This window comes from Penicillium canariense (genome assembly GCF_028826845.1).
Source record: "Penicillium canariense strain IBT 26290 chromosome Unknown utg000001l_segment0_segment0, whole genome shotgun sequence".
Taxonomy (NCBI): Eukaryota; Fungi; Ascomycota; class Eurotiomycetes; order Eurotiales; family Aspergillaceae; genus Penicillium; species Penicillium canariense.
Genome location: NW_026622728.1, coordinates 3,299,894 through 3,321,641, shown reverse-complemented (window position 1 = coordinate 3,321,641; position 21,748 = coordinate 3,299,894). Strand labels below are relative to the sequence as shown.

The window sequence follows — 21,748 nt, the reverse complement described above, 5'->3', positions numbered from 1 at the left end:
TAATGTACACTAAAATGGTGCGACTACCTACATCACAGGAGTTTCCTTCACGCTTCCCTTTCTTTCTAGTTCTCTCAGTAGCATAAACTCGTATGACCTGTGGCTCAACGCGATAGGAGCATCTTTTGGATATGAAGCACCCAAGTCGCGCCCAACCTGAAGATTCTCTTCCTTGTGTTATATAATTTCATAGTAAAGCATCGGAATGCACGAGCAAGTGGAGAAGGCATTGGGGCATATGGGGAAATTGATAACCCATGAGCATTTGGATCCAAGTGTGATAAGAAATCACGTACAGTGATCAAATGTCATAAAAGATAAAGAAAAATATAAAAAACAATATAAAAAAAAATTATAAATTGTTAGTATAATATACTTCATACCTATAGCTTGCCTGTTTCCTTAAAAAAATGACAACAGTATTTGCTGAATGGAAGCCCGCTTTTATGGGCCTCAAATCACCGCTCTGGTCGGAATTTCTCAGGATTGAGGAAAGTTGATGGCTCTATGTGAGTGAAGTAGTTTGATATACTCACAAGGTGTCTAGGTCTAGAGCGTTTTGGAGATGCCCTCAGACTTGGGAATCCCGGGAGAACTTCCTCCGCAAGGAATCGCCCAGTCCTGATCTCTCAAAGCCTCATTGGGCACGATGCGGGACTGAGGCAAAATGACATGGGGAACGATGAAGGGATCCTGGAACAAGTACAGCATATGGAAATGAACTATTAGCAAGTTCATTTACCGATAATGGTGTGCATGTCTCTCTATCTCCATACCGGATAAGGTAATCGTTCCAGCTTGGTCCAATGAGACGAAACCTGGGGAAGTAGCAATTCTCCTAGGTCGTGGAAGGTGGCTACGAGCTACAAGATCTACAGCTACGCGGAAGAGCGGCACCAGGTGTAGACAGCAACAGACAGAGAGGCCAGATAACGGTATACTCTTCGCCTTCACAAGTGAGGGAAGAGCGACCAACTCTTTGACGAGGTCGTTAGACCAAGTCAACCGAGTCATGGCAAGACATCAAGACAGCAAGTCCAGTGCCAGCCAGCCCTTTCAGCAATGGTTATGCGGAGAACAACACCTTTCGTGCAGCCTTCATTGTGAAGAGGGGGACGCAATTTTTTGCAAGGTGGTAGTAGATTCATGTCTCTAACACGCCTATCCTGGTTGCCGTGAGAGAATAAAAAAAGAGTTCAGAACACCATATCCGACGCAAAGATCAGGAGCCCGGCCGGTTGGATCGACGGGTCCGTCTTGGGCTGATTTTTGTTTTCTTTTTTCAGGCGGAGAAAATTTTTTGGCTCCCTTCGATGCATCGTAAATCACATTTTCAACCGGCCGTCCCCGCTTCCTCACATCTCGCTCGCCATTTACCGGACAATACCGTCGAAGCGGTTCTTGAACCACTTCATGGTCTCGGACTCGGAGATCTTGTGGTTGATACCGATGGAGGACTTGCAGCGACGGCGCTTGGCGACACGCTCACCGGGGCGGGTCCTGAAAAGAACGATATTGTCAATGGTGTTCCATAGTGGGAGGCTTTCCCTGGGGGGGGGAGGGGTATCTCTTGTTCCGGAACCAAGCACTTACATGCAGCAGAAGAAGTCCATGCCGTAGATACCAATACCGGGGTCGTACTTGATGCCCAGATCGATGTGCTCGGAGATACCGAAGCCGAAGTTGCCAGTCTCGGAGAAGTTGCGCTTGCGGAGCTCGTACTCCTTGACCTTGAGGCCACGCTCGAGGATCTCCTCGGCCTTGGGGCCACGGACGGTGACGTGGACGGCGATCTTCTCGTTACGGCGGATACCGAAGGTACGGACGGTGTAGCGGGCCTTGGAGTAGACGGGAGTCTGACCGCTGAGCTGCTCGAGCACCTTGGCGGCACGGGTGAGTCTATCACCAGACTCGCCGACGGAGATGTTCAGAACGAGCTTCTGAATGCGCAGCTCGCGCATGGGGTTTGCGGTCTTGTCCTTGGCGTCCGACTGCATGCTTGTTAGAATTGTCGATGTGCGATTGAGGGGGTGGATTGGTTGTGGTGGTAACATACCATGGCGACTGGTGTGGCGTGAATGTGGTTGGCGACGAGATGGAGGAATCTTCGAAAAGCACAAAAGCGGTTTGTGTGGGCGGCGGTCACGGGAGCCGAGTCACGGGAACTGGGAAGCGAGAGGGCTTCCATCAGGGCTTGGCGCTTATGTCAGGAACTTAATCCGCCATGTGTCACGTGCTGTTTTATTGCTGAGTCATCGGATATCCTGCGGGACGGGAGAACTTGAGCCTGGCATCAAAGAGCTAAGCTTAACCCAAGGATCCCGCGTTTTGCTAGATTCCTCCCCCGTGAAGAGAGCATAGTTGCTGTCTTTTTCATTTTTTGGTTCCCGAGGTCGCATACGTGCGCGCTCTTCTTGCCTACCATGGCCGCCAACAAGCAGGGCAAGATGGTAAGTCTCTCGGTCCTCTGTGCAATCCCCGACTGAGGAGTCAATGGCTGTCGCTAACCTCTGATATCTAGCAAAACCTCGTGAGTGCCTGTGAACAGACACTATCTATCCCATTGATCAATCCTAACATATCTCCTAGATCAACTATCGGATGAGGGTAACCCTTAACGATGGTCGACAGATGACCGGCCAAATGCTGGCTTTTGATAAGGTTCGTCGCACTCTGCCGCCATGTGATTCACTAGACTAACCCTTTGGTTTTCTATACAGCACATGAACCTCGTTCTTGCCGACACAGAAGAGTTCCGTCGCACCAAGCGGAAGTCGAAGCCCGCTGCCGGTCCCTCAAACACCCCATTGGTCGAAGCAGAGGAGAAGCGTACTCTTGGTCTTACTATCGTTCGCGGTACCCAGGTTGTCTCTTGCTCCGTTGACGGCCCTCCTCCCGCCGATCCATCTGCGCGTCTCGGCGCTGCCGGGCCTGGCGTCGCTGGCGCCGCCGCGACTCTCGCTGCCGGTCCCGGTATCAGCAAGCCCGCTGGTCGTGGCCTGCCCATTGGACTTGGTGGTCCCGCTGCTGGTGTTGGTGGCCCGCCTCCTCCAGGTGGCTTTGGAGGCTTCCCACCTGGTGGTTTCCCTGGTGCGCCGCCTCCTGGCTTCCCTGGTCGTGGAGGACCCCCTGGTGGACCTCGTAAGTCAATGGACCTTGTTGCCTTGTATGCATGGAACCTAATGACTTCCTCTTTTAGCTGGCTTCGCTCCTCCTCCTGGCTTCGCTCCCCAAGGCGCTCCTCGTAAGGCCTCCCTTTCTTCTGCACTTGCCATGTCCGCATTTTCTCAGGCTAACATCGCGTTTCCACAGCGGGCGCTTTCCAACCTCCTCCTGGCTTCCAGCCCCCGCCCCAGGGACGGGGCTACCCGCCGCCCGGTTTCCCCGGTCGATAAATGGATTGGTCTATTTCGAGAAGGGCCTTTGATGTTTCAAAATCCTCGAAGATTTGTTTTCATGCAGGACAAGGGAAAAGAGAGAGACCGTTTGAGGTTAGGCAGGATACGGTCCTCGCTTCCAGCGCAGGATATCATCACGCGTACAGGCTAGATTAGCCCATTTACCGGGCAAGGCGTTGCGGCGCATGCGGATGGAGGTCGTTTCAAGCAAGGATTGGAAAACCAACCCCGAAAAATCCTTTTGAGATTTGCATTCAGTACCAAAAATAATGCTAGCTACCTAAACCCCTACGACCCTCTTGTCGCAAAATGCAATACATATTCTAGGTTTCATAAAGCTGTGTTGTCCGATTAAAGCTCCTAGGTAGGTTCCATTGAAAGGAAGGTACAATCGGAGATTGTAAGGTTGGTGTCTTCATTATATATATCGGACAATTCCTAAGCAGGTGCAAAAGTTTGTAGAGCCTAAATTCCCGGCAGATAAAAATCTACCAAAAATCATCTTCCCTGCTCCCTGTCACCATATGATGCAATTAAAACAGATGCCTAGGTATCTCAGGTTGTGGAAGACAGGATCGGTAGATTGACTCTGTACCTCCCAATTTTGCCATTGAAATGAAAACAGTTCCGCCGACTAAACCAAGCACATGCAGTGTAGTCACAGTTCACGTGATTTAAGTGGGTCACTACCCAAGAAGTTTTTCCATCAACATAGCCACTTGATTTGCGACACTCAAGATTGCCTGTCTTGAGCACTTCGTCGTCTACTGTTTTTAATGATATATATGAATCATTTGGTCACAATAGTTCCATATCTCCTCTTATCATGCCGTAGGGGCTGTTGGCAAGCTGACGGGCTGCAAGTGTAAGCAAATAACGACTGCCGGCCTAACCGAGAGCGGAATCGGCTTTCCTCCGTACAAAAAGGCAAGTGCGCGCTGGGGCTCATTGTCTTTCCTTGCCCGATCCCTAACGCCCCATTTTGGTCCACATTCTGACATGATGGCTGTCGCAAACACACCCCCTCACATTGTCGCCATTGAGGCCATACATTGTCCCATACCGACTTTTGATATCCCCCACACGCTCACGGTGCATAATTGGACTTCTGCGTCAGAGCTGGCAGAGAGAATAAAAGATGCCACCGTCATTATTACCACGACCATCAGGCTTTCAGCCCGAGAATTTAGCCCAGATCTCACACCAAGACTCCGGCTTGTCGTGGCGATGGGCACAGGCACAGATCACATCGACAAAGCTGCTGCCAATGCCCGTGGGATTGTTGTGTGCAATTGTCCGGGAGCTAATCTCGAAAGCGTCAGTGAGCATGCGATAGGAATGTACTTCGCAACCCGACGGAAATTATTGGCTCTGACCCAGGCTACCACTTCTATCCTGCCGCCGCCGGCCTCCGATACGGAATGGAAAGTCAAAGGTTCTTTACGAGAGCGGCTCCAGATGGCAGACAGGAAGGCACCCCTGTCATGCCGTGATGAAACGGTGGGGATCATTGGATTTGGTGCGTTGGGGAAACGAATTGCCCGAATGGCAGAGGGACTGGGTATGTCCGTTCTAGTCGCTGAACGAAAGGGCGGTTCCCCTCGAAATAACCGGACATCGTTCGAAGACGTTTTGAAGACGTCTACTGTTCTGGTTTTATGTCTGCCACGAACTCCCGAGACGTTCGATTTGATTTCGACGGCTGAGTTGCATATGATGCCTCCACAGGCCCTGCTTATAAACGTGTCTAGGGGTGGCATAGTCAACGAAGCGGCCCTCCTGGCTGCTCTGAAAAGTGGTCGGATATCAGGAGCTGCCACGGACGTCTTCGCGATTGAACCCACCGGCCGAGCGGATTCTCCGTTGCTCAGTGCAGAAGCGCAGGGGCTAAATTTGATCCTGACCCCTCATTTGGCATGGTATGCGGAACAGACTCTGACCAACATCCAGGCTCTTGTCAAATCAAATGTTGAGAGCTGGTATACTGGTGACGTGGCCAATGAAGTCAAATGTCAGGAATTGGTATAGACACCGGGACGCGGACGCGGACGCGGAACAGTCACCTAAAGATTTACGATCGAACTAGAAACTAGACTCGGGATTCATGGCACTCTCCCGCTAACTCTTGAATCAAAGCAAGGACACTCCCAGACGTAACGCTGGGTTGGTCCGCTATCCGAGGTGCGAAGGTACGCATGTACATTAACGGTAGTAAAGAAACCTCAGAGCACAGCAAGCTAGATTAGTAGGAGCAAAGCCGGATAGTGGCGAAAGATCATCACGCCGTGCCGTCATATTTCGAAATTAATGCATGCGGCCAGTCTCGACTGTCGACTATCTCCTCACACTCCGCGGGGTGTCTTCAGTGGGTAGTGGCGGGCTAGAGGTGGAGACCGACCCCTGCTCCACCGCGCCCTGTGGGAGACAGCGGCCGGTGAGATGGATTTCGCTAGCCACACAGTGATTGGAACTGGCCAGGTTCTGTTTCGATAAATGTTTCAGGGATTGCTAGGCGCTACTAAGGGTAGACATGAACAGACTTTCTTGACAAAAGCTGAGTCGATCGCTATCGTTACAAATAGAATCCTTGGACACCGAAAATGACCGCCATCGAGGCCAAAAACAACGGCTCTTCCGCCCGTCTCTTGTGCTGGTTGACCGCCCACCATTTTCCACCACCACTATTCCACACCTGCCCAGCACTTTTAGCCATCCTCCGGCCGTTAGGTAGTTAACTAACCAAACAACTAGTATTTTAGCTATGTTGACCATGGTATGTAAGAGGACTAAAATACCTTAAAAGGCTTTAAAGGGGTGTGCGAGAAAAGCCGCCCAATAAAAACTTACAGCATGTATACATAAAAAGCTGTTCTTGCTTTTAACCCTAATCATGGCAGTATTGCCGAGTGGTCTAAGGCGATAGGCTTGAATCAAACCAGATCGAGTTATCTATTCTCTTCGGAGGCGTGCTCGAACGCACTACTGTCGATTTCGTTCTGACTAGCAGCCCGCGATCTGCACCACTAAGACTAAAAATCACTTCCGGCACATTCCCCTGAATTTTTGGGCACTTCTCAATATACTTCTTAATAAAAACAGTAGTGATGTGCCAGTCAACGCTTAATTATGTCCACTTGGGTTTAGCACACTTGAAAATACGAGGAGAATCAGACTAGTTTCATTCTCCGCTGTCGCCAAGCCGACTATCATTTGCACCGGCTTCAAGTACGAACGCAGCTAGAGTTGAATACGAGGCAGCACACAATTCTCATCGTGTTCAGAGCCAGCTATATAAACGCGATCAATGAAGCCCATACCCTTTTGTTGGGGTATTTCCTACCAAGCTGCGCACAACAATTTCCCATCTTCTTACTCTCAAGGTTTGCTAGCTATCTCCCTGTATATGTCCACAATACCAGGAGGCCTAATTATTTTTTGAACGCACCCAGTTCCAATAGCCAACATGAAACTACTAAGCTACGCCACTACCTTTGCCTTCTTGGCCCTGCCGCTCGGGTCCATGGCCAGCACATGCTATTTCTGCGAAAACTATCCTCATGTCGGATCGGTCGCACCAACCTATACCTGCGGCAAGCACTGCGGGCTCGATAACTACGATACAACCTTTGAGACCTACCATTGTTGGAAAGATAGCAAGGCCACCAAGTCGTGCTTCAAAAATTGTTGTAAGAAGGACGGAAAAGTTTTGGGGCAGCTTTCTGGACTCTGATTATGTCCAAAAATGTATTGCGGGATAAGATAGCCTGTATGTAAAAGACTCTAAAGATGGCTTCTGCATAGATTCAATCTTGCACTGAGCGGAGAGATTGAGAATGACAAACTCATGTTCCTTTGAACAGAAATATCAAAATATCAAATCATTCAGCCCAGCGTAGCCACAAACCCTGGCAACAAATTCAAACTCATGATCGTTTCTGCAAGTTGGAAGGTCTGACCATTCCTTCTCCAATGTGAGTTGACACTCTCCATTACCTGTTTCCTCATCTTCTATCTTAGCGGCATCGAAGATGTGTCGAAGCACTGCCCGACAGCCCATCTGCGTCCCAGCGCGTCGCAGGTAGTTCTTGGTATCTGGTGGCCACTCGCTCCGATTGTTAGAGCACCGCTCGAGATTTTCTGCGGTGGGAGCTTTTTTCGCCTTAAGACACTCTAAGGCAATTTGGAAAATATTCACAAAGCCCTTCCGAAGCGACTCGTTGGTTTTGAGGTTCTTTCGCACATCAGGATCGAGGTGCTCGAGTTCGGTGTCATTGTCCTTTATCCAAAAGCCGCCATCATCAATGTGCCCCTGCATAAGGTCGTACCTAGTCTCACACTGAAGAATGAGAGAGCTCCTTATTCGGGCGGATAGAAATCCTTCTACGCACTCTCCGCATGTACACCCGTATCGGAGGCATACTTTATTAAGCCCTAAAGCATCCTGTCCGAACAGTAAGGAGAGACAGGACACTGCGGCGTCGGAGTAGCCTTTGAATTGGTCTGATCGGTTCAAGACCCCGCCAAAGCCATCTTCCTTTTGTGTTCGCATTGTCTCTAAGTTCTCCTGCAATGCTTCGAGTGGGGTATACCCGTTAATATTACGGGCCGTCTTCTAGGAGTCGGCGTGGTGGACATTTTTAAGTAGCTACCCTGTACTTAGGGGCTTGCGCTCGTAAGCTGTTAAATGCAGAAGTGTGGCTTCAGAGTTAGTTACTCGATCCCAGCCAATCTCATCGTCAGCATGAGTAACGAAAAATGCTTTGAGTTCTTCGTCCGTCTGAGTGAGAGTTGTATGATGTAGCGGCAACGCGTCACGAAGTCGTCCCATTTTCAGTTTCTTTATATCAGTAAAATGAGCTGTCTTATAGATAACTTAGAGTTCTTCGTTCTCAAGATCTTCTGCATAGCTTCGATGCGGGTCGAAATCAGAAGCCGCCGCAAGGGCGCGAGACTAATACTGGAGATCGAACGAGAATATAAAGCACCGAGATGCTCCGATTCGGCGAAAACCGCACGATCGCCAAAAGTCAATAGCACCGGATTGAATTCGAGCCTATATCATCAAGCGTTCCTCTGCGGACTTGCCCACTACCCGCGATTCGGTATCAGCTGTTAGTATTCCGGGACTGACTAGAGCATATAGAGTCCATACTCGCTTAAAGGCCTCGTTAGAACCGTAGATAAGATCTGCGTCTTCGCCGTCTCCCTTCTTGCCTAGGCAGAACAGTCTGGCTTTGTTCAAAAGTAAGGACACTATTTTCTGCCCCAACCCTTTCCGACGTAGTTCCAGTGCTATAACATGAACTTTTTCAATTAGGAAAAGAGGGCCATGATCAAGCTCGTTTCCCCATACACCCGTTCCTCTTTGCACTGGATGCTCCTTATACTTGGGCTTGACTGTTCCATATCGATCAAAGACATAGAAGGCCACGCCGCACGTTTCCTCGCTAGGCTCTTCCATCTGTTCCCAGAATTCAGGGCGTATACCCTCTCGGTCAATATACCGAGCCAGAGCGGTGGCGACAGCGACGCCGTCGCAAGTGCATTCGGCGACAAAGTTTTTCATCCACTTGAACTCGTCATCATCGGTCCAAAAGAGCCGAATCTTCAGCGTTCGTGACGTGTCACCGGAGGTGGTATACTCGTAATCTTCGATGTCCTGTTCATAATCCAGATCTTCGCTCTCATCTTCCCTCCACCATTCTTCTTCCTCGGTGTCATCTAATACATTGTATTCGGAGCCATCATCTGTCGACCGATCGTCTTCGAAGTCCATTCCTGGTCGTCAAAGAAATATCAGTATAGCTCACACCTTTTTGAGATTGTACGCTCCCTTTGTGTTGGAAGAGAAGGAGAGCGCACTGCTTCGCTTGAGGGATACTTGGTCCCTCTCCATTTTCTCCCCATCACTTTTCATCCTTGTTATTGACCTTGCTTCCTGGTCTGATTTGGGTGAGGCCTTTACGAGGTAGGAGAAGAAAAGCAGGTGAGAGGCCGCATAGAGAAGAGAAGTGGGGTAAGTCACCTCCTGAGGAGTAACTAACGTTATGTACTTCACTGCGGTGTTATGCACTGCGCCACACCGCTTACGCGGTGTTGGTGCTAGTCGGTTCAAGAGAATCCTGGGATCAATTACCCAGTCTGGAGGTACCAGTGCGTTTGGTCAGCTTCGTGGAAGCCAACTTACCTAGTGGCTCGAATGTTAGGCCTGACGGACCTTATGACTGCTAGGCACTAACGAGTCTTGTGGGCAGCCCCCATGAGTTCAATGGGGTTATTTCTTGTTTTACTAGGTCTGATAGTCCTTCCTGTGTAAAAACCAACCGGCAGACTCAAATTGCGACGGTATGGGCCTTCACTGCTCCATGTTTCGACATAATCCAAATAACAAGACTATCTCAGCGGAGATCCCACACAACATATATACTAATACGAAGTTGTTATCGTGGAATGCCTTTCTTCAGGTTCAAAGAAGCTACGGAGGCTATGAGTTCTAGCCACACGAGTCAAAATATCCCGACGCTCTGCAATAGTATCTACACCAAGACTACGGAGGAGTGACCAGATATTTGCCGACTCGACATGATAAGGTGATTTCGACTACATATGTGCACTGTGGTAGGGATGAGTGGGCAAATCGCCTCCAAGTAACACCAACAGTGTTGCTAGGATCGAAAATATAAAATAGGGAATTTGCATGGTATAGTGCTGAATATAGAGTTCCACCGAAAGGAAGGCCCACCTAAATGACCCAGATGCTTGCCGTCATCGGCAAACACGGCCAAGTCCTCAGGAGCCGCTCAAGAAATTCATACCAGAATCTCAAAGCAAGACTATGTTTGGCATAATCTTCAAAATACTATTCTGCGTACTCAATGATGCATATTCCCATTCTAATATAAGTTGCCCAGCGGAGATAAGAGCCATTCAATAGTGAGCACTGAGCACGTGACCATCGGTGAACACCGGTTGAATCGAGTAATTCCGCGCCCGCAGACCCCAACCTCAACCTCACCGAGCCCCCAGTTCTACGTGTGTCTCCCCCCAAAACTTCGCCATGGCTGCTGCTATCAAGGCCATCAACGCCAAGATCCGCTCCAACAAGGTGCTGGACTATGTCTGCTCAACCCGTACGTACCTTCTGAAGCCGTCCCGAGTTTCCCGCCGCACTTTCCGGACCGAGATCGGCCTGCGCCAATGACCTGCTCCCAACACAAAGCAGAGAGAGGAAGGAAAGCTGTGATGTAGCGGCTTTGAGAATGTTCTGCAGAACTGGACTCAAGCTATGCCTGATGAATGTATTCACTGACAATGTTTCTCCGCAGATTTCTGGGGCCCCGTCTCCAACTTCGGTATCCCCATTGCGGCGGTGATGGACACCCAGAAGGACCCCGAAATGTATGTTCAACTCGGTCAATGCCACCATTTTCGTCTTAGTTATTTCTGCAGTTTATCTGGAAGGGAATCAGTGCACTGATGCCTATCCGCTACACAGTATCTCCGGCCCTATGACCGGCGCCTTGGTCGTCTACGCCGTCACCTTCATGCGCTACTCCCTTGCCGTCACCCCCAAGAACTACCTCCTCTTCGCCTGCCACTTGACCAACTTCGGCGCCCAGACTACCCAGGGTTACCGCTATCTGAACTACTGGAAGTGCGTTGATCTCCTCCCCCCGGAAAGCTCCGAATGGACCTTCTACTTTCCTTCCAGGACTCACGATATAACTTATGCTAATTCTTTTTTGGTGCTATAGCTGGGGCGGCCGGGAAGCTCAGCTTGCCGAGAAGGCCAAGCAGGGCGCGGAGGCTGCGCAGGCGTAAAAAGTCACCGGATCCGCCTTGTACTTTGGATTGAACATCTTGACTCGCATCTTTGTACTTCGTTTCGCAGCAGTGCATCTCTATATCCCTACCATCTTCAGTTTTGTGTTCGGGATCATTGATGACCAATTTGGATCAGAGAAGGATAGAGAGATATCTAGACAAGACATGCAGGGATGGAGAAAAGCATGGTGCGAGGGGGAGGCGGGGGAGCTTTTGACGGGAGTGGCGCCGGGAACAATGCTGGCCCCGGTGAGCTCATTCCAGTCACTGTACATAGACTCTATATGGGATCGAATTGCTTGTACTATGCGATCAGAATTGTCCTGACTGAAGAGCGTTTTTCTCCGACTGACGCCATGTCCTAAATTGTTCAATTCTGAGTAGATAGGCCACCAGAAGTCCTGGACAACACATATGTATACAACATGGGCCAGCGCTCGCCCCAAAGCAGAAACCCACCAAATACACAGGCAGTTTATCAAAACCCCGCATGAACGCCAAGATTTGTAGTTCTCCGTCCATGCGTACAAGAAGAAAAAGGACACGGAAGACCCAATGCTATATGCCACAAGCTAAAGCTAGGGCTGAGAGATCCCAGAGAAAAGAGTAATAAGATTAACAGTCATGCAATCTGGAGCCATCACACGGGCTGCTCATTGCGAATCGCAGTATCCAGGGCTTGGAGGAACATCATCGGCGACCCAGTTTTGGAGGGTCAAGCTGGTTGTGTAAACACAGCAAATTACTCCGAAAGTGGCAAGAGTAATATCGGCGATGACCTGACGTCTTGATTGAGCGCATGCTCGGAGATGGAGAAGGGGCTGTAGAAGAACATGGATTAGTATAGGAACGGCTGGCGACGGCTTGGCAAACGTTGAGACTTACCGGGTACACGTAGATCAGGGGAACACAAGCAAAACTTCCGACCAGCGAAACAAATCGATCCAAATCATCCGCACCGCACCAGGCGACAAAGGCACAGACAACGACCAAGAAGAAACGGAAGACGTTCTTCTTCCACTTGATGTAGGGATTGTATTTGCCGCTGCGTGTAAACAGCTCGTTCTCTAGGATACGAATGGCGGGGAAGAGCTGCAGGGGTGTGCTGAGCAGAATGGCAAGCGAGTAGAGGAGCTGCACAACGTTGACAAACTTGTCATCCTGCGGCAGGTTGAGAAGGATGACAGTCTTGGTGGTAGACCCGTAGGCCGCATAGCTTAGAGCACCTGCGGACAGAAAGATCAAGGTGATAATGACCATGACACCGGCCAGGACGCCTGGGAAGCGTCGCGGTTGTTTCATCGACTCCTGGATGGGAATGATAAGGCCGATACCCTCGTAGGTGAAGATGGCTGTGCCGATGAACATAGACCAAGTCGCTGGGTTGAAGGCCTTGATGTCCGCAATGCCGCCATTGCCAATCAGGGTGCGAGCATCGTAATAGTAGATGTACAGCAGGCCCAGAAGGATGAAGGCATCCGCAATGAGAGCAGTGAACCCGAGCTTGCTGATATCACGAATCAGGGAGAGAGGCAGGAAAATGACCAGCTGCAGGAGCACCATGAACTTGATATCAATGAAGCTCTTGCACTTGCTGACAGCCAGAACAAACGCCTGCAAGTTCTGCGACACAAAGACAATGTAGGCCGCCACAAAGCCCAATTGGCTCAGCACAATGGACCCAAGAATGATGCGTCGCATGTGTTTTCCAAACAAAATGCCACCAATGTCACCAAATGAGCCTTCGATCCTCATGCGCGTATTGACCAGCAGGATAAAGGCGTAGTAACTCAAGATCGACACGCCCAGAAGCACCATGCTGCTGAACAGCATGCCGCCGTTTAAAAATGCACGGGGCAAGAACAAGATTCCCGTGCCCACGAAAGACTTGAGCAGCAGCATGACTGCACCCGTGATGGACGTATTTCCTGGAGGGGCACGCTGCTTGTGCTTCCGCTTTCTGCGACCAGCACCCTCTCCTTGAAGAAGTGCCGCCTCTTCACCAGCCTCTCTGGGCTCCTCACGTTCATCCCATGTATCGGATGAAAAGTACTCATCAGGGCCCAGGACCTCGTCGTCCTCTTCCAGCTCCTCGCCCGCAAAGTGACCATATAGCGTCAAAAATTCCAGGAAGCTTGACGTCGGAAGCTGAGGCTGTGAGGGCGCAACTCCAGAGTTCGATCCTCGCACACTCCCACGTTGTGGACTGGCTGCAGATCTCCGCAGGAAGTCTCGGCGGAACCCTCCTGGCACCTGTATGGTGTGGTAATTTTCTGTCTCGGCCTCAGGGGCGGGCCGACTGATGCTGAAACTCTTGCTGCGAGCAAACCGTGCGGCGTCGGCATCCTCTGCCCACCTGTAGACCTGACGAGTGATATCACCACCCTGCAGCTGCAGACTGGAAAACTCATCGTCGCCATAGCTGGTTCCGAGTTCGGAGCCTGTCTCCCGATGCTCTGAGCCAGTTTGCGGGAGGACGAGATGTCTCTTCACTACCTCCGGATCTTCAATTGCACCCGCCCCAGGGGTGTCATACCCATGGTTGTTGTTGGTGTCTAAGGAGCCATACTGGGAGGCCACGGGTCGACTGTCGAGTGGCGGGAGTGCCGAGGGTGACCCCGCGATTCGTGAGGGCGTGCCGAACCTCGGGGGCGAGCGACCAAGGCTTTCCTGCAGCTGAGAGGCAATGATGGACTGACCCGGGCCGGGAAGTGAGGAGGGATTGTCGACAGCTCGGAAATTATGCTCGGCATTCGATACAGGAGTGCTGATCGGTCGGCCAGTTGAGAGACCTTGCCGAGACGATAGCGACGTCCCGAAGGACGAAGGTACTGGCGATGCCAGACGGGCTATTGAGGCCTGCCTGCCATCCGGAGCAGGAGATGTGGATCGAATCGACGACGTCGAAATTGGCACTGATTGGGACGGATGCAGTGACGAGCTTTCGTTATCTGCCATAGTTGCAGTGCTCCCGGTCTCAGGGTATTCCGTGTTCAGAGAGGTGTCAGGGGTAGAAGCATGGGAAGTGAGAGTCAAAATAATTTCCTAAGGGTATATAGCCAGAGTTACAGCTTCTTGCGGGTTCGACAGGCAGGACGTGGCTGAAACAGACGCAAGAGGAGTGAGGAGGCTGGCTGTGGCCGATCGTCGCCGATTGCGTCGGGCGCGGTGCTCAGGTGTTGCTTCTGATTTGCACTGTTTGTCTTGCTCGTCATCTCCGTTCGCCGATTGGAGACACGAGGTGACGCAGGTGGTGCGCTTGCTTCTTGTGCGCCAATAGATCGACAATTGCTTTTTCTTTTTCCATTGAGTCCTTGTTTATCGCCCTTCCTCACAATAGGACCCATTAGGGCCTGGCGGTGTGCTCTCCGTCCTCATGCCCTCCTAGTGCTTTCATCGCTACTACCGGTTTCACGTCGGAGATCCCGCGATGTCTCGCCGACGCCCGAATTTCTCGACGCGGTCGGCCCAAGAAGATGTCGCACGTCTTGATCCCAATGATCCCGGGGACACTGCCCCTGGTGACCGAGCCCGACTGTTACACTGGCCACCCACTCTTTGGACCCGCCAACAGGGGGAGAACCCGACGGAGTCCTCAGAGCACCAGCGCCATTTGTTTCCAGCGAACCCTCTTCATAGCTTATCCAGATGGTGGAACAAGAAGATAGGTCATGGCGAAGGACCGGGGGAAGCGAAGAGACAGGACTGCCCCATTCATCGGCAGGACCCTTCCATGACAGCAGTGCAGATAAGAAGGACAAGCCTGGACATCGTTCGTTCGAGGAGTCGAAGAAGCTTGGCACCTTCTCTGGCGTGTTTGTACCCACAACTTTGAATGTTCTAAGCATCCTGATGTTCCTTCGATTTGGTTTTATTCTCGGCCAGGCTGGATTGCTCGGTATAATAGGTGATTGTCCTATTTGGAATGCGGCGATATGCCAGGCATGCAGCTGATTGGTTATAGGACTGCTCGCGCTTTCGTACTTGATCAACTTGGTAACCACCATGTCTCTCTCTGCAATTGCAACAAATGGCACTGTTCGAGGTGGCGGTGCATACTACTTGATCTCTCGTTCCCTGGGACCCGAGTTTGGAGGCTCCATAGGAGTGGTCTTTTACCTGGGATACGTCTTCAACACCGGCATGAATGCTGTCGGTCTGATCGACTGTTTCACCCAAAACTTTGGAATCAAATCTGGCGCGTGGACTCATTTTCTTCCGGAAGGCTTTTGGTGGGAGTACCTCTGGGGAACAGTCATCCTTGTTCTCTGCACAGCCATCTGTTTAGCAGGAAGCTCTATTTTTTCGAGAGCCAGCAATGGGCTTTTGGTTTTGCTTCTTATTGCAACTTTTAGCATTCCGCTTTCTGCCGTCTTTGTGAAGCCTTTTCGTTCCGCCGTGGACCACGTTGAGTTTACCGGCCTTAGTTGGCAGACGTTGAAGGAGAACTTGATGCCTCATCTGACGAAAGGTGCCGCGGGAAGCCAATTGAAGGGACGGGAGAATTTCCAAGATTTGTTTGCCATTCTGTTCCCATCCACTGGTGGTATTTTTGCGTAAGTGAGCACTTGTATAGACAGACCATCACTAGTTACTGACCCTTCATTAGCGGTGCGAGTATGTCAGGAGACTTGAAGAACCCAAGCAAGTCCATTCCTAAGGGAACCCTTGGCGGTCTTGCCCTGACCTTCATCGCGTATTTGCTGGTCATTCTGGCCATGGCAGCTTCCATCACTCGACAGTCGCTCTACGACAATGTCAACGTCATTCAGATCGTAAGGATCTCGCTCTAAGAACAGATGGAAGCAACTTCTGATTGACAATTAGGTCAACTTCTCCGATACGGTCATTCTCATGGGAGAATTCGCGACCAGTCTCTTCTCGGCGCTGATGGGCGTCATTGGTTCCGCCAAGCTCCTCCAGGCCATTGCCCGCGACGGCTTGCTCCCCGGACTCAGCATTTTCGGCCAAGGCACAAAGAAAAACGACGAGCCTATTTATGCTATCATCGTCACTTACATCTTTGCGCAGCTTACAATGCTCTTCGACATCAATCAAATCGCTTCTTTCGTGACGATGACCTATTTGATGACTTTTCTGATTACCAACTTGGCCTGCTTCCTGCTGAAGATCGGATCTGCACCTAATTTCAGGCCATCCTTCCACTACTTCAACTGGCAAACTGCGGCCACAGGGACGCTTGTCAGCGGGGTCACCATGTTCCTTGTTGATGGGCTATATGCCGCAGGATGCGTCAGCATCCTCCTCATACTCTTCCTGATCATCCACTACTCCTCGCCGCCCAAGGCTTGGGGAGATGTCAGTCAAAGCCTGATCTATCACCAGGTGCGCAAGTACTTGCTTCGCTTAAAGCAAGAGCATGTCAAGTTCTGGCGACCGCAGATTCTGCTCTTTGTCGATGATCTGGACCGCCAGTACAAACTGGTCTCCTTTTGCAACTCACTAAAGAAAGGCTCACTATTTGTTCTAGGCCATGTGCTCGTGACTGATGACTTCTCGGCGGCGGTTCCAGAGGCCCGACGGCAGCACACCGCTTGGACAAAGCTGGTCGAATACTCCAGGATCAAAGCTTTCGTCAATATTGCCGTCTCCCCGACTGTCGAATGGGGAGTACGGAACGTTGTACTCAACTCTGGTCTGGGAGGCATGCGACCGAACATAGTGATCATGGACCAATTTAGGGAAACACAATCCCTGGCTGAAGCAATTTCCCCTCTTAGCAGCAACCGGAGAGACTCTTCAAAGTCGAGGCGTCGGTCGTCCCTCTTCGGCTCAAGATATCAAGACTCCGACGAACCCGACTCGCCAAGCAAGAGGATGACTTGCCAGAGCTATGTCACGATTCTTGAGGACCTACTATTCAACCTCCGTAGTAATGTTGCGGTCGCCAAGGGGTTTGAAGATCTGGAACTACCAGATCCAAAAGGGCGCCACACGAAGAAGTACATCGACCTGTGGCCCATTCAAATGTCCGCGGAGATCGGAGCGGACAGTGAAAGCAAGCAAAATGTGCTCACAACCAATTTCGATACATACACGCTGATTTTGCAGCTGGGCTGCATCTTGAACACCGTCACGTCGTGGAAAAAGACCTATCGATTGCGTGTTGCTGTATTTGTCGAGTACGAAACTGATGTCGATGACGAGAGAGGGCGAGTGGAAGCACTTCTCGAGAAGCTCCGCATCCAAGCTGAAGTCCTCGTCTTCTGGCTTGCATGCGGCGATGTCAAAGCGTACCGATATATTGTTAACGGCGAGACTTCCCCGGAGATGACTGCTTCGCAGGACCACGTCCACGAGGTTTTGAAAGACGAGGAGTGGTGGCAAGGCGTCCTTCGAGCTCGCAACAATCCCCAGAATCCCTCGGAGCAGGACCACGCCGGGGACAATGTGCAACGGCTCGGCCGCCTCCCCACCTGGCACGGCCCGGCTAGCCAAGAGAGTGACAACCGGCCTGTGCAGCAACGAGTGACTGGCCTTAAGAAACTCATACAGGGACGCAGGAAGTCTGTATCCAGTTTCCGGGGCTTGCGAAGTGTCAATCTGGGCATGCAGACTCATCGCTTGCTCGATGCGTTTGTCGACTATGACGGGGACCATTCATCAAGTGACAGCAGCGATGACAGCGACCTGGAGCCCTATGCCAGTGACCCAGAGATCGACGCACGCGACGACGAAAACGTCCATGAGGATATGGCCAGCAGTCGTCACGGGAAGGAAAGCAGCCCTGGCCCCTCGCGACCTGCTGGCGGTCGCACCCAAAGCGACGATCGCAGCGCGGGAGTGAGCCCATCTACTCGCCCAGAAGCACGCTCGAGCTCCTCGACCATCCCCACACTAACCGTCCATCCGCCCACACCTTCTATAATTACCTCTAGCGACAATGCCTCTCCGAAGAGCAAATCGCCCGCTCCCCCTCGCCCCCCCATGAGCCGTTCTGCATCCAGCAACCGTTTCAGCTCCTCTCCGATCCCAGAGGCGAAGGTGAACACCGACGAGGGCGCAGGCCCATCGATCATGTTTGCCAGCAACTCCCCCCCTCGCTTCTCCCAAAAGCTCGAGTCAATATACGCGCGTCGCTCGTCTGCCGGCTCGCCGACTTCTCCCAGTGCCCACAGCACCCAACCAGCGTCAGGCTTCCCTGGCTCAGCCGCAGTCCCGCTGTCATTCAACGATCTCCCTAGCAGAGCGCAGCATCTGATCTTGAACGAGCTGATAGTGCAGCACAGTAGTGAGACGGCTGTTGTCTTCACCACACTCCCGTCTCCAATGGAGGGGACGTCGCAGGGTGAACATGACTGTGCGTCGTACCTGAGTGACCTGGAAGTGCTGTGGCAGGGCCTGCCGCCGTGTCTCTTGGTCCACAGCAATAGCATGACTGTGACGATGAATCTCTAACCGAGATAATGATTGTCTACTTGTTACATAGCGCACATTCTTATTCAGTGAATACCAGTTCCCCAATCTGTGTACTGTCCATACTATGTTCCCTATCGTCGCCGTTGACCAGGGGCAGTTGACTTTGGGCAAAAGCCTAGTTTAATGGCTATCGCTACCCCCGCTGATGTTACCAGGGACATGGACGCCTCCCCGGTGCTTCATTGCCTTGGTTCCGAGATGCCGCCGGCAGCACACCTGTATGTATATAGATGAAGATCCCAGAATCAGTGTCCAGTGTCAACACACGACCGTTCCATGACGAAACCCCCCTGGCTCGCCTGTCACGTCGCCCGAGTCTATTCATTCTCGCTATGCTCCAACCAATGCATCTCTGCTGCAGGTCAGAGCCGCCACCCGAAGATCAGCGGGGCGGGAGGAGGAACTACAGCGAGTGACGGTGTAGCCGAAGTGCCTGAGAGCCGAAAATAAGAAAGAAGCATACCTGCCGAGCAAAGCTTCATTGCCGGGCATCGGCTTACCGGAAACTCTGGTCCATAGCCCGCCTCAATCCGCGACTAAGCGAACGTAATGCTACGCGACACACCCGCCATCCCAAAAAGAAAATCGCATGGCCTCAGCCCGACAATTAAGGAAAATAAAAGAAGGGGGCCGATGACCAATGGGTATTGTGGGGGCTGTGATTGGACGTACACGAGTGGGTCAGCGTGCTGGCAGTGCTAGCAATGCTGTCAGCGCGGTGTGGAAGGGCAAGTGTGCTCGCTGCTACTCCGTAAATTGGAGCACTCCACGCCCGGCGCAGCCTGAATATCCCCCGACTTGGCTCCTCGACCATTGAGATCCATTGTATTGCCATTGTCTGTTGTCTGCCTGACAGACCATGTCCTGATAACGAACTCATTATTCTTCTTTCGCCCCCTTGCATTACTGCGAGCCAATCTTTCCTCCGCTACTCTCCTCCTCCCCCCACCACCCCTGAATCTCCAATCCGGCCATGTCAGCCAGTGCTAGCGCGCGTCGAGTCAACGGCAGCGTGAGAGGCGCAAACAGTCACAATCACACTCAGCGACGCCCAGTCGCCCACTTCGATATACCAGACCGCTCCCTGGTGAATGGCAACGTCGACCCGAATTCTTTCGACCACTCCTCCGACAGCAGCGTCTCATCCTCCCACACTCTAGACAGCACCAAGCCATTACGGCCCAATATGTCTCGCAAGGCTTCCTCGCCCATGGCGCCCGCCTTCATGGTGTCTGCACCAGGCAAAGTCATTGTGTTTGGTGAACACGCTGTGGTTCACGGCAAGGCTGCCTTGGCCGCCGCCATTTCCCTCCGCTCCTACCTCCTTGTCACGACACTCTCCAAATCGCAGCGAACTGTCACTTTGAACTTCCGCGACTTGGGGCTCAGCCACACCTGGGACATCGATACTCTGCCATGGGATGTGTTCCAGCAGCCGTCCAAGAAGAAGTTCTACTACGACCTCGTCACCCAGCTGGACCCAGAGCTGGTCGACGCTATCCAACCCCACCTCGATACCGTCTCCAAGGACCTCTCCGAGGAACAGCGGAAAATCCACATCCGCTCTGCCTCCTCTTTCCTCTACCTCTTTCTCTCCCTGGGCTCCCCAGAAAGCCCAGGCGCCATCTACACCCTCCGCTCCACCATCCCCACAGGAGCCGGCTTGGGCAGCAGTGCCAGTGTCTGCGTTTGCTTGAGCGCCGCGCTCCTGCTCCAGATCCGCACCCTCTCCGGGCCGCACCCCGACCAACCCAGCGAGGAGGCTGAGACCCAGATCGAGCGCATCAATCGCTGGGCCTTCGTCGGCGAGCTCTGCATCCATGGAAACCCCAGCGGGGTGGATAACACGGTGGCCGCGGGCGGCAAGGCCGTGATCTTCAAGCGCTCGGACTACTCCAAGCCTCCAACGGTTATCTCGCTCCCCAATTTCCCGGAATTGCCACTGCTCCTGGTCGATACGCGGCAGTCTCGCTCCACCCTGACCGAGGTCGCCAAGGTGGGCGAGCTGAAGAAGGCGCATCCCGTAGTGACCGAGTCCATTCTCGACGCCATTGACCATGTGACGTGCTCTGCACAGCGCCTCCTCGAGGACCCGGACTTTGAGGGCACCTCGGACAGAACCCTGTCGCACATCGGCACCCTGATCCGCATCAATCACGGCTTCCTCGTCTCCCTGGGTGTGTCGCACCCGCGCCTAGAACGCATCCGCGAGCTCGTCGACTACGCCGATATTGGCTGGACGAAGCTGACCGGGGCCGGCGGCGGTGGCTGCGCAATCACCCTCCTCCGACCCGACGCCAAGGAAGAGGTCGTCCGCGACCTGGAGCAGAAGCTTGCAACCGAGGGCTTCACCAAGTACGAGTCTACCCTTGGCGGCGATGGCGTGGGGGTCCTCTGGCCTGCAGTCGTGCGTAATGGCTCTGACGAGCAGGGCGGTGAGGAGATTGACCAGCAGAAGTTCGAGAACGCCGAGGGGCCCGAGGGTATTGAGCAGCTTGTGGGTGTTGGGTTCCACGAGAGGCGTGAGGGATGGAAGTTCTGGAAGCGAGCCACGTAATGATGCGCCTCGCGGGACATCTATCACATCTAGATCTCTCTCACACTCCTTTGCCATCGTCCGCATCTGCATTTACACCTCCCCCTTTAGTCTTCCCCCCCCCCCCCCCCCCCCTAAAAAACCTTCCCAGATACGGGAGGGCATGGACGCCTCATGATTCCCTTCCCCGTTGTTTCTACCGTTTATGTCCCATTCTCTGTACACATTTCGACTCTATGCATGATACACCCCCTTTTATGAGCACTGTTCGTGAGCCGAGCGTTGTTGGACTACGCCCGGTCTACATGCCAGTGTCTTGGGCAGTTCGCTTATTCTTTTGGTTCCGTGTTTCGCATTATTTTTCCCTCTCGGATTCTTTTGGCATGAGCACGTCAGGCGCAGGTGTGTTAGATGGATAGTGATGGGCTGCTTGAGATACAATATAATATGATATTCCTACTTGGTAAAGACGGTCTTTGATGAGCCTAGTAGACAGGAGGCAGGGGGTAGTAGTATAGCATGATATCGTGAATCGTATGTGCCAATCCCC

At 52.3% G+C, this 21,748-nt stretch overlaps 8 protein-coding genes across 8 annotated transcripts; 5 read left to right on the top strand and 3 right to left on the bottom strand.

Annotated features, from left to right (window-relative positions):
- Window positions 1-1,373: 1,373 nt before the first annotated feature.
- N7482_001176 (60S ribosomal protein uL5) lies at window positions 1,374-2,059 on the bottom strand (the record flags this gene model as incomplete). Its single annotated transcript, XM_056683301.1, has 3 exons — window positions 1,374-1,500; window positions 1,594-1,991; window positions 2,057-2,059. 3 exons carry the CDS (start codon window positions 2,057-2,059, stop codon window positions 1,374-1,376), a joined length of 528 nt encoding a protein of 175 aa, XP_056546907.1.
- A 364-nt stretch (window positions 2,060-2,423) lies between these two features.
- Window positions 2,424-3,395, top strand: N7482_001175 (small nuclear ribonucleoprotein-associated protein; the record flags this gene model as incomplete). The annotated part of the gene is made up of 6 exons (XM_056683300.1): window positions 2,424-2,450; window positions 2,590-2,661; window positions 2,721-3,032; window positions 3,055-3,141; window positions 3,200-3,244; window positions 3,345-3,395. The coding sequence occupies 6 exons, from the start codon at window positions 2,424-2,426 to the stop codon at window positions 3,393-3,395; spliced, it is 594 nt and encodes a 197-aa protein (XP_056546906.1).
- Window positions 3,396-4,397: 1,002 nt separating this feature from the next.
- On the top strand, window positions 4,398-5,426 carry N7482_001174 (D-isomer specific 2-hydroxyacid dehydrogenase family protein; the record flags this gene model as incomplete). The annotated part of the gene is made up of 1 exon (XM_056683299.1): window positions 4,398-5,426. One exon carries the CDS (start codon window positions 4,398-4,400, stop codon window positions 5,424-5,426), a length of 1,029 nt encoding a protein of 342 aa, XP_056546905.1.
- A 3,025-nt stretch (window positions 5,427-8,451) lies between these two features.
- N7482_001173 (uncharacterized protein) lies at window positions 8,452-9,174 on the bottom strand (the record flags this gene model as incomplete). The annotated part of the gene is made up of 1 exon (XM_056683298.1): window positions 8,452-9,174. The coding sequence occupies one exon, from the start codon at window positions 9,172-9,174 to the stop codon at window positions 8,452-8,454; it is 723 nt and encodes a 240-aa protein (XP_056546904.1).
- A 1,281-nt stretch (window positions 9,175-10,455) lies between these two features.
- Window positions 10,456-11,219, top strand: N7482_001172 (pyruvate transporter MPC1; the record flags this gene model as incomplete). The annotated part of the gene is made up of 4 exons (XM_056683297.1): window positions 10,456-10,528; window positions 10,724-10,796; window positions 10,894-11,052; window positions 11,153-11,219. 4 exons carry the CDS (start codon window positions 10,456-10,458, stop codon window positions 11,217-11,219), a joined length of 372 nt encoding a protein of 123 aa, XP_056546903.1.
- Window positions 11,220-11,875: 656 nt separating this feature from the next.
- Window positions 11,876-14,180, bottom strand: N7482_001171 (putative amino acid transporter; the record flags this gene model as incomplete). Its single annotated transcript, XM_056683296.1, has 2 exons — window positions 11,876-12,043; window positions 12,108-14,180. 2 exons carry the CDS (start codon window positions 14,178-14,180, stop codon window positions 11,876-11,878), a joined length of 2,241 nt encoding a protein of 746 aa, XP_056546902.1.
- A 472-nt stretch (window positions 14,181-14,652) lies between these two features.
- N7482_001170 (putative cation chloride cotransporter) lies at window positions 14,653-18,641 on the top strand (the record flags this gene model as incomplete). The annotated part of the gene is made up of 5 exons (XM_056683295.1): window positions 14,653-14,890; window positions 14,947-15,120; window positions 15,187-15,778; window positions 15,832-15,997; window positions 16,050-18,641. The coding sequence occupies 5 exons, from the start codon at window positions 14,653-14,655 to the stop codon at window positions 18,639-18,641; spliced, it is 3,762 nt and encodes a 1,253-aa protein (XP_056546901.1).
- Window positions 18,642-19,635: 994 nt separating this feature from the next.
- erg12 (mevalonate kinase) lies at window positions 19,636-21,219 on the top strand (the record flags this gene model as incomplete). Its single annotated transcript, XM_056683294.1, has 1 exon — window positions 19,636-21,219. The coding sequence occupies one exon, from the start codon at window positions 19,636-19,638 to the stop codon at window positions 21,217-21,219; it is 1,584 nt and encodes a 527-aa protein (XP_056546900.1).
- Window positions 21,220-21,748: the final 529 nt, after the last annotated feature.